Consider the following 15,531-nt stretch of genomic DNA (forward strand, 5'->3'; position numbering starts at 1 on the left):
TTTCAAAATTTTTTTCAAAATTTTTTTCTATTTGAAAATGCTTTGAAAAAATCATGTGACTATGCGTATTACAGAAATGAATTTCAAGTAACTTTGTTTTAAAAGTTTTTTTAATTTGACTAATAATATTGTTGAACTAAAACAAAGCGCACAACTTTCAAATTCAGATCAATCGCGAATTTTTTGTATAGAAGGATTTATTAAAAATTCATCACAGTTGCAGGATACCCTTCAAAAAAACAAAATTTTTTTGCCTAGTACTTCCATTAATTCGGTCACTCTATCAACTGGAGACAGCGCTGCTATGCAAGCAATCGAATGCTTTTTTAACTAAAGTTAACATTGTCAGCTGGACACTCCAACAAACTGTTATTGAAATTTATACGGCTTTAAACCATTTAAGTTCGTTGGTTCATTTTGAAACTGTGTATGATCCTTTTTATTCTTTTACAGGGGGAAAAACTTGTTTCGACTGATTATAGGAAAACAAGAGTGATGAAAAGCACAAGGTTTTTTGATGGAGGTAAAGTCAGTGACGCAGATGCAGTTTTATCAGCCAGAAAAAAAGTCTTCTTATTATTTATAGTTTTTCAAAGGAGATGAAAAAAAGGAGAAACAAATGTTTATCAGACTTTTTAAGATAGATTCAGTTTATTGAAAAAAAATCAGTAGCATGTCAGACATAAAATAATTTTGGGAAAAGGCAGATTGCTTCGTGCAAAACTATCAATGTGATTTAGAAGTGGAGCAAATGTTGAAATTTTTACATTATTCCGAAAAAAAAAAAACTTTTCCAAATGAATGCTTTGCATTGCGGGTTTACTTTAATATCCTGGAAAAACACTGTCGTTAGTTTTATACCGATTGTTATCGTGAGAAAATTTATCTTGAGTTCTGTAAAGTTATTACTTACTTATAGAAAGGCTTTTTTTTTCAGTAATTTTTTTGCAAAAGCATCTCTTGCTAGAAACTTTTAAGCTGTAACGCACCTCGTAAATTTTACTTACAACTCTAGCTGATTATGTAATTATGTGTGATTCATCAAATATTATATTAATGATGCTTTAAATTTCCGTTTTGTTAATTTTTTTATTTTTCCTTATTTGGAAAATTGATTGTCTTTGTTTAAGATCAGCTTTTAAAAATATTTCTAATTACTATAGCAATTATGACTAGTGTATTAGATTTTCTTACCGTAACAAGTCTCTCGTGTTTGCAGTTTCTTATAAAGAAATATTCTGACGCATTTAGTTTAATCTAATTTGATCAGCGCAAAACAACTTACATCATCAAAGACTAATTCTTTTTAATGAGAAAGAGTTGTGTAAAACCAATTAACAATTAGCAATAGAGTTCCAGAGCACACGAGCAGGAAATTGCCATAGGTATATCCGGGTTTTGACTATATAGTTTCAACGTGATTGTTTATCGAAAAATCTTAAATACACAAAAAAATATTTGTAAAATCTTCGTTATAACAAGATAATAAAGAAATAAGTATTTTACAGTAAAAGTTTTAGATAATTTTTTTAAAGAACCTCAAGAAATCGTTTTTAAAGTTTTTCAAATATATTACCCTTTTATAAACGGTAGGGCAAATAATTTTGAAAAATAATGTAGGACAAAAATATCTTTAGGCAAAAGTTGAACTAAATTAATAGTTTCAGAACCTTTTTTTTGTAGTTTGTTTTTATCGACTATTGTTTCGAAAATACCATGATTTTCTAATCTCCGTTATACTGATCTCCGTTATAGTGATCAACTGGTTTTTTTGTTGTTGATATTTGCTGAACGTTTTAATTGCATGAACAAATATTTCTATGAAATCTAAATTATGGGATTATATACGATGTTATATTTTAGATTATATTTGATTTTCATGCAATAGCTCATACAAAAATTCATTTTAATCATTTGGCAAACTTGCAAAGGTATGTCATCTTGATTAATTATTATAATTGATTATTCATGATTAATTATGATATTATTTTGATGAAATTAAAATACTTAAAATTTCTCTTCAACTCGTCAACTCATATTGGTCCTTAAGGTTCGTAAATGAATGTGTTATTTACAGAAGCATGACAAAAATACAATAGATCTCAGGATCCAAGTATCTTGATTCCTGGAGGTAATTTTTGGTATAAAGCATTAAAGAATCTTACGTTAGTGTAATAGGGACGCTATTTAGATATATAGTCATAATAAATAGTGCAGAATGAGTGTAGAATGACTATTAACCTCGCAAATGTTAATACAAATTTTGATTCAAGATTTATCTTGTTTATAATCTTCATCCCACATAGAGTTTTAGATAAAGCTACTTTAGACTCAATATAAAATGCTAAAACATATATTTTTTTTTAGTTTGCTGGTCATGAGAAGAAGAAAACTCTGTTTTCTTTTACGTAATTTTCTATATAAAAAAAATTTTTATCAAGCCTTTTACTTCTTTTAAGAGTTCTGAAGAGATTCCACAAAATGTAGTTATGATGACTTTACTTAAATATGACTAATTTTTTTAAATATGAACTAAATAATTTCCTAAATATCATCAATACAATTTCTCTTATATTGGTATGATGACTTACGTTGAGCAAATAAAGTGTCGAAACCTTTGATTGTATTGATGAATGGAACAGTTTACACTGATACACCCAAAGGCAACTTAACAACGGATTATTACTATGGCAACCAAATCAATAGTTCTTCAATTAATCAAATAAATCAAATATTTGACAAGATGTAAGCCAATTTTAGCCAATTAAATTGGTTGTATATTTACTGTTTTAAAATCAAACATTTTATTTTTAGACAATGCAGAAGTTTTAATGAAAATGAAAATCAGGTTTGCTTTTTCGAAGATTGTCTTTTATTGGGGATTTGTCACTTATCGGCTTTAGCAAACCTTATCGCAATAGTAAGGTGTGTGAAACTTGATCATTCATACTATGAATGATCAAGAACTGAACAATCCCTTTTATAAATTTCATGGCAAGGTACCTTTTGAATCTTGCAATTTTGTTTACAAAATGTTATCGAATATCAAAATTAACTAGAACATATAACAATTAATCGAAGAAAACTGAAAAACGTTCTCAATATACAATTATTACAGTAATTTCCATGAAATAGAATCAAAAACAGAAAGTTATTGAAACTGCGCTGAGCATTCGTACTGTAATGCTACTACGTAAATCTGCTAACGACTGCCTTTTTATAAAAAACTTTGGTGCATGTTATGAAGAACGGTTTTCAATAAAATTAAATTTTTATAAGCAGCATGTATAAAAATACATACACATTATTTCAGTAAAAGGTTTTTTTGACCAGCTGAGATTTATTTTGAAAGCCGTTGAAATCATTCCGTTTAAGTTTATTTCATTACGTTCAGTCAAACAACTTGAGGTTCACCTGGAGTTCAGTAAGAGAACTTTAGAATTTTACTTTTTTACGAACCTAAATTTTTGAAAATATTTTTTAAACGCTTAAGATTGCGAAGTGATTTAAGAGACCAGGATACTTCATCAAAATAAATTTATTGTCCATTCAATTTTCATCGTCATTTCTTTCGTAACTTCTTCAAAATAAAACTACACACAAAAAAAAACAACAACAACAAAAAAAAAGAATAATACATTTCTCATTTTTACCCAGCTCTCTCTCTCAACGATTTTGTATCTCAAAAATTGCTTTTGATGAGATTTGGAATGATTCAAAATACAAAAAACATCACATTAACTTCGAGACGCATTTGAAGGTTTTTAAAATTTTAAAATATTCTGTACTAAAAACTTCACGAAATATGAATCAATTGCACATCTTAAAAAAAAGAAAATTACAAACCTCCACAACGGTTGAAAAGCTGTGACGTTGATTCCCGGACCAAAATTTCAGCTGATAGAAAGAAAAACAGCAGATAGCGTATATAGATCGGAAGAAAGCAGCGTGGAATATAGTAGCTGGAATATCTATAACTTTAACTAGAGGATGAAACATCAAATGATTCTAGTTAATAAATAGAACTTGAACAAGCTGCAAAATTTAACTATCGGCGTCGGTTTTTTGGTTTTCAACAAATAATAGATAAAGTACAAATTTTTGTATCACCAATTTGAAAAAACTGAGTTTAAACTATTTATATATTTAAACAGAAAGATTCCAGAAAAAAAATTCCGATGCCTCGCATACCTTCCGTTATTTTGTTTCAACCTCTTAAGATATTGCCCAGAATTGCTATTCGGCTAAAACTCAAACAAATTTTTATAACACTTTTTTAATAACGGATTTATGTATGAATAAAAATTCTACTCACCAAAAGCTTTGGTGTTTTAAACGCATAAAGAATTTCATTTCAATAAACTTCAGAAAATGCTACTTATCTTAAAAGACTGGTGTAGAAATTGGTCATTATTCGTCAAAAACCACACGCCGATGCTTAGTAAAATTCATTCTACAACTTTTTCATGTAGAAGACAATGAAACTGAGAGGATTAAGATTAACAATTAAAATTAAAAGGGGGTTGGGGGTGGGGGGTGGGAGTGAGAGGGGGTGAACGTTGGGCATGTTTGATGATCACACTAAGGAAATCGTAATTAATTGAGTTTTAACTTGAAATAAATATATTTTTGAAAAAATAATTTTAATTATAATTAATTTGGACACTCATTTATTATGATGGAATTGAACTCCAAGCATTCTATATTTTAAATCCCCAATTAAAAAGCAGATTTTTCATGCGTACATAAAACATTTTGTCACCTAAGCAATATTGTTTTGTAAAAAAAAGTTAATCTTATTATAAAGTTGATCCGTTAATATTGCTGTTGAATCAAAAAGAAGTATTTCCGATCACTAAAATCATCAAAATTGAAAAGCCCACGTGCGTCAACAAATGCGAGAATCATATGTAAACACGCTTTACAACTTTTTTATTTATTTAAACGATAAATAAATAAAAAGATGTAGAAAGCTTTTTATTATCGCATGACAGAAACGTGAGCAAGGAAAGTGAAATAGATATGCTACTTAACCATTGCAAATATAGCATTTCATAACAGTACAAAACTCCTTGGACTCACTTACTAACCCCCATAGCTATTGTCAAAGTATTTAACAACAAATTGCATTTATGGGATCAGATAAAAGCAATATAAATGTACTTCCTTTCTATTGTTATTTGATGTTAATATTGTGTTGGTCTTAAGTAATTGAATAAAATTTAACTTCATTTCAATTAAAAGAAGATTATCAAATAATAATCCCTCCTTATAAAATTTCACGGAAGTTTTGCAGATTTCAGCTGAAGGAAGTAATCCGTTGTAAAAAAAAATGTCAAAAGGATGTTTTTAAAGTAGAATATTATTGTAGAAACTGTCATACAAGTAAATAGTAATGCATCATGCTGGGAATACGAGGCCAAGCGATCATTCCACCTTCAATGGTACACACACTACACACGGCATTGATAAACTGGCGCCATTTTGGTTTAACCATGTTCTTCCATTAATCATTATCATTTTTGGACTTATAGGAAACACCATCACGATATTTGTGTTAAACATGAAAAAATACGCTTATGCTTCCACTTGCTTTTACATGAAAATGTTGGCGTTTTCTGATAACACGTTGATGATTTTATTTTTCATTCGTTGGCTGAATAATCTTCCTGATATCCATATTAATCAAGATCATTTTTGTATTGTATACTTTTTTTTAAAACGAGTCACTCTGGGTGTATCAGTGTGGACAATGATGTTAATGACGCTTGACAAATATTTGAGCTCAAGATATCCGTTGCACGCAAAAAGTATATGTACAATCAAACGCGCTCGAGTTTCTCTTCTTGTAATTATCTTGGTTTACGTAACGGCTCATTTGCCGTATTTTTGGAGCTATTCGAACCTTCAAGCAATCACCCTTTCAGATAAATGTCCAATTAACATGTCTAAAAAGTTTTTCAGAATGTTTACGATAATTCGTATCCTAGTAGTTGACAGCGTTTTTCCATGGTTATTAACATTGGCGTTCACGATTTTATTGTCTCATGAATTGTATCTCATGGTAAAGGCATCGGCGTCTCTCAGACGCAAAGTCAATAAAAACACCCCTAAAAGAATTAAATACATGGCTATTTTTGACTCATGGGCATTTTTCTTCTTAACGTTCCCTGCATCAGCTTTAGATGTAACAACTCTTTTTACAACAATTAGTTCTGATAAAACATTATACATACTTTACGAAACCTTTGTTTATCTTGTGCATTTAAATTCAGCGTTGCATTTTTATTTCTATATCATAATATCAAAAAACTTTCGCAACGACGTTATTGTACACTTAAAAGTTTTTACACATTCACGAAATGTCGCGTAAAATAATACTCTGATCAATTTATTTTCGTACTTGTGTTGTACTTTGTTTAGTATAAGATAAAACGAAAACGTTGCATGCTGGATCTTTTTTTTCTAAAACATAAAACTGATTTTTTTTCAGATCTGCTAAGATTATAAAAGTTTTAATGATGAAGAAAAATATGAAACAGGAATAACGAATCAAAAAGTCTTCATGCTCACAATGTTCATGCGATAAGCAAAAGACAACTGTAAAAACTTTTATCTTCAGGCTGATATTGACAATGTATTCAGGCTAGTATTAACAATCTGTCGTGAACGATGATCACCAACAGTCCCGTATTTTCATACCATTTAAACCGAATATTAATATATACTTTAAATTTAACATAACCATTAAATTTATAAATTTAATATGATGTAAAAATTAAATAATTAACAGTTTAAAATTGAAAAGAACTAAATACGATAATCTCCAGCTGAGTCAGAAGTAGGACCAGGCTTTGAGATTTCCAGAACACCACTCACATCATGTACTTCTACGACAAGTTTGAGTTCTCCTTTTTATTTTTAAAAAAAATAAAAGTAAAAATTTCGAGTGTTTCTTATTTTTCACAGCTTTCAATTTTTCCAGGTGTTTTTCAATAAATTATTATATATAAGATATTTATATTATCAATAAGTTTAATGAAGGTGATAGAAAATTCATTGTTAGGGAACGCAGCATCTGTTTTTATATAATCTGTTTTTATATAATGGTTCCTCTTTAAAAATACAACATCCTCTAGACCTACCATTCTTTTTTCTTTTTTTAAAAATAACTGAATTTGTTTAATTATGACGTTTTTTTTTGTAATTATAACTCAAATAAATTTCAACAAAAGAAAAAAACGTGTTAAATTATTTCAAATAAGTCTGCTTCTTACGCATCTAGTTTTTTTAAAAACAAATGACCGAAATATATAAAGAAAAGTAATCGGCTTAAGAGGGCAACACGCGATAAAATGTAAGTAAACTGTTTGCGAGAAAAACGATACGATAGCAAAAAACCATCGCGATCAATCTTCATTTAATCAGGACAGATTTAAAAAATTGGGTCATTGTAATTTTTTATGCCCATAATAAACAACACAAACTTGACTAACATTATTAAAGGTTGATGTTTTATCTAATTCTAGGTACACTGGCTACAAATCCACCAACTTTCATTGATGTTCCTAAAAGTTTTTTTTTTTTTAATAGTGGTGTTTAAACTGAATCCTTCACAATTTGAAAACTTTAAAGACGATTTACGATGGAATTTTAAATTTTTAATCCATGCTGTGAGGATCATAATTTATAACTTATATTTAGGCGTTAATTAATCTATAATTTTTTTAAAAAAATTTTGTAATTATTAACATTAATCTTTATGAAGGTTTCTAAAAATTGTCAACAGATTAAACTACCAAAGCTCCACCGGCCCGGCTGTGTCCTCTAGTCACCTACTATTGATTGAATTGGCCGCATCCAGTTTAATTAATTAGCAGGAAGGGGGGGGGGGGGGAGGAAGGGAACGAAATGAACGGATATTTTCAACTGTTTTACCAATTTCCACTGTCAAACATGGAAGCAGCAAAAGGTTTTCTCATTTACTTTTCATGATTATAAGCTCAATGAGGCAATGAATTTTAATTCTAATGAAATTTTATTTCTAGATTCTTAATTCTTTGTAGACCTAAATATAAAAAAAGTTATGACTCGTTCAAATGACGTTCAAATGACTGATACCCAGGTCCTTTTAAAAGGGATCCATTTGAAGAATTTGCCAACAGAATTAGATAAATGAACATCTTTACCGCATCTTAATAAAGTTAATACATGGCGACTTAATAATAAGCAGCGGGTGCATAAGAAAGTTAAGCTTGATATGTTTTTATTAAAGGGAGAAATTAGAGATCTTAAATTAGTTCACAGCATAATTATTAGGGCCCATTAATGTTAATTAACCTTGGAATATTTTTCAAGTAAAATCTCTGTGTTTTTATTACATATGTATATTTATTGTAGTAAATTGCATAAATTACATAAATTTTGGTGAAAACTGTGCTATTTATAATTTAAGTAGTATAAACTCCGCCTCCCCACTTCACTCACTGTTTTATTGTGAGTTAAGTGGGAAGGGGGCTTATCTATTTCGAAAAGAAAAAATTCTGATCTCAACTTTTATACTGATTTGTGTCAAGTTGTTAAATTTTTCTAGGATTATCCCAAACAAAAAAAGGATTTTTAAATTTAAACGAGATTTTCTTTCTGTGAATTTTATTCCTACATTAACTATACAAATTCCTACATTAACTATACAAATTTGTACCACAATAAAATTTTGGCTCAATGAGTCAAAAACAAATCAAACATTTTACACATCTGTAACAACCAAGCATTTTGGTTATTAATATGTTTCTACAGTAATAAAATAATAGAACTTTAAAAATTCAGGACACTGTTCATAGACGGTTACCTATCTATAGTTAGAACCTTTAATGATCTTTCACGCCATTGCTTTAGTAAGCTCTCAAACTCTTAGACTACTTTAATTGTTAACGAAAAACTAAATGTTTTTCTTGAAATCATTGCGATTATTATTGAAATTAATAAATCAGTTTTTATATTTGAACATAAAAGTTGTAAAAAAATCGGCGGAGATGAAATCCTGAGATATTCCCTTAACTATGAGGATTTGTATAATTTAAGTCAGTGTTGGGAGAACTGACCAGGCCATATTCTCTTTATGAAAATACATAATTGTAAAAGGATCCATCAGACCAAGAACCTATTATATTTAATGAGAAACAATCTATAGATACTTGATTATTCTGTAAATCACATGGTATTTTTAAATGCAGCTTTATTTACGGGGAACCTTACGGGAAGTTCTTCAATCCTGTTAAGCATGTTTAAAAAATGTTCTCATGTTTTCATCTTAAAAAACCATTTTTAAATGGGAACCATTTAAAAAGATCAATAAAATTGATAAAATGGATAAAACATTCAGCAAAAATTGACTAAATTGTTGCTTTGATAACCTTCTCTAACATATAACCAAGAACATTTTTTTTAAAAAAAAACCTGACAGTAATGGTTCAAAATGTTTTCCTTATTTTTAAATCTTTGTAAACTCTACAAAATGTGAATTATTATTACCAAATTTAGCAGTCTCACGTTTTGTTAAATTTCATAAAGTAATTTAAAATACGAAGCATTGGTTTTAACTTTTACTTGTATGGTTGAGCGAGAACGAAAAAGAAAGAAAAAAAATTCACTTGAAAAAAAGTGCTTTGGTATGAGAACATCTACTATGCTCATAATAATTACTTTATTTTTTTAAATTAATTATTAATTTAATTATCAATTTTAATAAAATTGCTGAAACGCTGCTAATTACAAATTAAAAAGTTCGAGGCTCTTCGGAACTGATGGACAAAATTAGATGGACAAAATCCTGGCAAAGAAAATAGTATTTTTAGAAAAAAAAAGTCCTCTGACAAATTTTAAATTAAAAATTTTTGATGTTTTTAATCAAAAATCTTTAACTTAAAATGCATCACCTCAAAGATAAGTAACGTTGAAGAACAAGAACATGCATCACCTCAAAGATAAGTAACGTTGTTACAAATGGTTCGATTGTTTAAGAAATAAAAGAAAATTTCTAATTCTTAAATAGGTAGAAGTGAAGAGGGGGAGGGGGGGGCCTTCATATAAATGAGAAGGGGAGTTTGTTAGAAGGATAGACTTTTTAATCTTTGGTCTTTAGTTCGTTTTACATTTTGAAAGACCTACTTTTTGTGTGAGCACCGATAAAGGTTTGTCCATCCTTTTGATTATGAAAAATTATACTTCGAGAACTTTCATATAATAACTTTTTGTATAACATGATATTAAAACCAAGTAAGATGACCGAAGAGATTTTAATTAGAACAAAAAATTATCGCAGACATTAAGGCCGAAGATTTTCCAAAATTAAGAAGGGTTTAGACGTAATCAAATAAAACTTTATTCACATATAGTTATTTATAACATAAACTTTTATATTATTGTTATTATTATTATTATTATTATTATTATTATTATTATTATTATTATTATTATTATTATTATTATTATTATTATTATTATTATTATTATTATTATTATTATTATTATTATTATTATTATTATTATTATTATTATTATTATTATTATTATTATTATTATTATTATTATTATTATTATTATTATTATTATTATTATTATTATTATTCTATTCCCAGCAAACATTTAGTCTAAAAAAGACGTCTTAAATATGTCTTTAAGACGTATTAGACGTTTTTTATACATCTAAAAGACGTCTTTTTTAGACTCGATGTTTGCTGGGTTCATCGTTATTTTGTTTCTAAGAACTATGTAATTAACAGTCTCCTATTAAAACCTGTTTATGTTAGGATAATAAAGTGTTAAGTTTGGATCAAATAACTTACATTTATTAATGTATGTATGCATGCATGCATGTATGTATGTATGTATGTATGTATGTATGTATGTATGTATGTATGTATGTATGTATGTATGTATGTATGTATGTATGTATGTATGTATGTATGTATGTATGTATGTATGTATGTATGTATGTATGTATGTATGTATGTATGTATGTATGTATGTATGTATGTATGTATGTATGTATGTATGTATGTATGTATGTATGTATGTATGTATGTATGTATGTATGTATGTATGTATGTATGTATGTAAAAAAATCAATTTATATATTCAAATATTTTGTGAGTTTTGAAATAAAATTAACAGAAATCATTGAAAAACTCTACTTTATCAAACATTGTAGAAACAAAACTTATATAAAATTAGCTTCTATTGTGTTTGCATGACTTGCGATCGAAAATCTCTCGGCAATTTGTCTATTTATACTAAATGCAATAAATGCAAAAAAAGTAAAAGCAAAAAATAAATTTTGAACTTGAAGATTTTTTTCATATTTTTTCTGATTTTCATCAAAGCAAAACGATCTTGAAAAAACTTATCGTAAAAAAAGGTAAGACTCTCATAATGCATTTCATTCTAAAAACAAGACTCCCACAATGCATTTCATTCTAAAAACAAGACTCCCACAATGCATTTTATTCTAAAAAACAAGACTCTCATAATGCATTTCATTCTAAATACAAGGCTCCCACCATGCATTTTATTCTAAAAACAAGACTCTCATAAAGCATTTCATTCTAAAGGCAAGACTCCCACGATGATTCGTTTTTATTTAAAAATCACAATTTAAAATGAGCATTATCGCAGCGTTCAAAGCGAAACATCTAGACTCTTAGGCTAGTATTGAAAAAAATATTTAAAATACAACTTTATTGTAAAAAGAGAATCACAAATACTCTCAACATACGCATGCAAGCATGAGCACTCAATTGTATCTACACACACATAAACGCCCACTAGCTTACCTATTTTCATTTATTTTTGATAATTGTTTTCAAAGATCAGATGAAAGAAATTCAAAGCACACTTCATAATATTTTTTATTGATATACGAAGGCTATAATTATTGGATTAATTTTTGCTTTGAGCTTAGACCCAACCAATTAAGCGGATTAATGATAGAATTTATGGTTCTTGTTCCGAAATTTCAAAGCTTCAGAAGATATATCGCCTTTGATAGGCTTTATTGCTCATATACGATATAAAATCGCGATTATTTGTGCACTAGAGTGTTTTCTTCAATTTCAGAAAAGTTTCTTTAATATAAAAATTACTTATCTAGCTTAAGTTCTAGAAATTTTGCAAAAAAAATTTTAAGTATGCTAGTATAATTATGCAAGGGTCTGTACATACTTTAAGAAATTGTTTCCATCTCTTTAAAATTTACAGCGGAAAATTGATATGTTATGTTATTTATATTCTAGAAATTAATAAATGAAACAAATAAAATAATGTCCGATCCAACAAACACGAGTCGATTGAATGTCACTAGCAACGATGGTATCTTAACGACAGATGAATTGGCACCTTTTTGGTTTAAACATATTCTGCCAATAATCATTGTGTTTTTTGGAGTCATAGGAAACACCCTAACGGCATTTGTATTAAACATGAGAAAATACAGAACTACTTCGACTTGCTTTTATATGAAAACGTTGGCGTTGTCTGATAACTCGTTGATGGTTTTATTCTTAATTCGTTGGTTAAATCAACTTCCGAATGTATTCTTCAATCAAAGTCATTTCTGTATAGTTTACTTTCTTGCTAAGAGAGTAACACTAGGTGTATCAGCGTGGACTCTGATGTTAACGACGCTCGACAAATATTTAAGTACTCGATTTCCTTTGCACGCAAAAAGACTCTGTTCAATTAAACGCGCTCGAACTAGCTTTTTTGTAATTATTCTTGTATATGTAGTAGCTCATCTGCCATATTTCTGGACTTACTGGAATCCTAGTGCAGCCACCCTTGCAGATAAGTGTCCTATCAATTTATCTGAAGATTTTGTCAGGATATTTACCATACTACGCATTCTCTTGATCGACAGCGTCTTACCCTGGTTCTTAATTTCATTATTTACAATTTTATTATCTCGTGAACTGTATCTAAATTCGAAGAAAAGTTTGCGGACACTAAGAATAAGTGTGATTAACAATAAAACACCGAGAAGAGTAAAATACATGGCTATTTCTAATTCATGGACATTTTTCTTCTTAATTTTTCCAGCTTCAGCTTTAGATGTAACGCGATTATTTGTAACAATAAACTCTGATGAGCTACTTTTTATACTTTACGAAAGTTTTGTTTACTTGGTGCATTTAAACTCGGCAATACATTTTTATTTCTACATCATAGTGTCAAAAAATTTCAGAAATGATGTTATTCGGTTACTTTCACGGACGAGAATGTGAAAGCCGTACATGTTTTAATGCCGTTAAGTAAGCTGGCCTTGTCTAAAATGTTGATAAAAGAGCCTTCAAATCGATACTTACTGTTTATTAATAAGATTTAAGTATTTAAAAAACTTGCATGAGGATAGGCTATATATATTTATCTTATGATTGTTAAGCAGTGCATAAGCAAATATTTCATTTGTAACGGACGTTTTTGCAAATATTCAATGCTATCAAATGTCATCATTTTTTTGCTAACTTTGATTCAATAATTGTAACTACTACCTATAATGACAATTGTTATTAAAGCATTTATCAAATTAACATAATTACTAACATAATTTATGGTAGATTTTTTCCTTCTTCAACGAGACAAAAATTTGGACCTTTCTGAATTGAAAGGAAAATAACTCTTCAAACCTATTGGTTCTACTCACGCTTGTGTTATTACTTTATATCTGAAACGTTTATGATTTTAAGTCTCATCCCAAACTTATTTCTTGTTGACAGTCCATTTATTCTCCAGCAAAAGATTTCATCATTAAAGATCCAGAGCAACGAATGCGTTTTTGCAACGAGTAGTTATAAACGGCGCATTTGTTCAACCTGGTATATAATGGTTATGGTTACATTGTAATTTGTTAGGTTAGATACTGTGGTAGCATATATACATATAAAATTAAAAAAAAAAAAAAAACAACTTTAGAAGGATTAAGTCTTCTGCTCAAAAGCATTTAGAATTCTTTGTATAGTTACACACAATTAAAATTCTCGGCGGCAAAAAAAAATGTTTTTAAACTTTTGCAATACTTCGCCATTTTTGTGGTTGTTAGATTCGGTTGCCGTTTAATTTTAACTCGTCTTACATTTTATTTATTTTAATAATTTTTTATTTTTTTAGATTGTTAAATTTTACTTTATTCTTTTCTTTTTCTATCGGAAACTTTGACAATCAATTTATTGAGGGGGTTAAGCTCGGGCAAATCTGAAAATGGCCAAATATCATGTAAAAAAATTTGAAAGTAAAATGTCTCGTCCACTTTTTCATTCAAAAAAATTATTATAATAAATCATTCTTAATGAAATTAGAAACATACACTAAGTTGGCTTAATCTACCAAAATTCGTTTAAAATTTGCTTACGTTTTACAATATCATCTGGCTTAATGAAATCAATTATAAAAACCACTTTTGAATTGTATTCAGTCAAGTTTTCGAGTATTAAAAATATAGTTTTTGAATTAAATTAGTCACTCCATAACGTCATGGATGTATAGGAGATGGAAGTGCAACGATATTGAATAAATAAATACAAAATAGAATAAATAGAATAAATAATAAAAAATAGAATAAATAATACAAAATATCAACTAGTTTTGTAGCTACCTAAAGCACAATGGTTTCACGTCCAGGGAACTACTCCATCTACTTCATTGCTGTAGACTTATAGTTTATGAATATTATAGAATTTTCTTTTTTTATGTTTAACAGCAGAAATATATATAGCTAAGGATAAATAACCTATACATAAAATGAATGTAAATACAATAAAGAAAAAAACAATTTTTCAAAATTTTAAAGAGTTTAGCAAAGCCAATTTTATGGCAAACCGCAAGAATAACTAAGTATTTAATACTAATATTGCATGATTTACCAGCTATATATATAGTATTTTTTCCGATATGTCGCCATTTTTTGCTTCGACAACTCTATAAGCTTCATAATATATATCCCGTTATGCATTATTCTTTATTAGGTGTAGGTACGTGCGTGTTTCTGCGATTTACGGCACCGATTTTAAAGATAAAATCTGTGACCAATTTTTCACCCGGTGCTCGAGGTAGGTGTCGTAAGGATGGATTTTTCTCGTCTTTTTTTTAGAATTTTATATTGACTTAGATAATATTTTAAAAGTAGAGTGTTGTAAGTTTATTGCAATTTGTTTTTTTTTTTGCAGTTACTAACGTTTTTAGTGATTTCATTGCTATTGAAAACTTCATTCCTGCTCTGGTACTGAATTGACATTGAAGGGATGATAAGTATTTTTTCTAACTTCTGAATCAATTTTCTATATCTATTTGCTATGTACCAGCCAAATTTTATTAAAATATTATGACACGCACATTTTCTATTTTTGCACGTAGTAAAGGTACCAAATATTCTTCTCTTGTAGAGGCTGGGGGGGGGGGGGCGTTCAAGAATATGAGCATTTTGTATATTTGACTTTTTTATTCATTAAAAAGTTGTTTTTTTAGAAAAATGAAACTTTA

General features: G+C 28.6%; 1 protein-coding gene and 1 long non-coding RNA gene across 2 annotated transcripts; one reads left to right on the forward strand and one right to left on the reverse strand.

Annotated features, from left to right (window-relative positions):
- Nucleotides 1–5,176: 5,176 nt before the first annotated feature.
- On the reverse strand, nt 5,177–6,923 carry LOC149878065 (uncharacterized). Its single transcript, XR_016447628.1, has 2 exons — nt 6,574–6,923; nt 5,177–6,465 (listed from the first exon to the last, which is right to left on the reverse strand). It is a non-coding gene; the product is annotated as an uncharacterized LOC149878065 (long non-coding RNA).
- A 383-nt stretch (nt 6,924–7,306) lies between these two features.
- Nucleotides 7,307–13,597, forward strand: LOC145193219 (FMRFamide receptor-like). Its single transcript, XM_090073030.1, has 2 exons — nt 7,307–7,357; nt 12,294–13,597. The coding sequence occupies exon 2, from the start codon at nt 12,321–12,323 to the stop codon at nt 13,278–13,280; it is 960 nt and encodes a 319-aa protein (XP_089929156.1). The 5' UTR covers nt 7,307–7,357; nt 12,294–12,320; the 3' UTR covers nt 13,281–13,597.
- The last annotated feature ends 1,934 nt before the right edge of the window (nt 13,598–15,531 follow it).

This window comes from Hydra viridissima, unplaced genomic scaffold, assembly GCF_058129835.1.
Source record: "Hydra viridissima isolate aposymbiotic clone 2 unplaced genomic scaffold, HvirCarnegie_v1 scaffold_15, whole genome shotgun sequence".
In the NCBI taxonomy this organism is placed as follows: domain Eukaryota; kingdom Metazoa; phylum Cnidaria; class Hydrozoa; order Anthoathecata; family Hydridae; genus Hydra; species Hydra viridissima.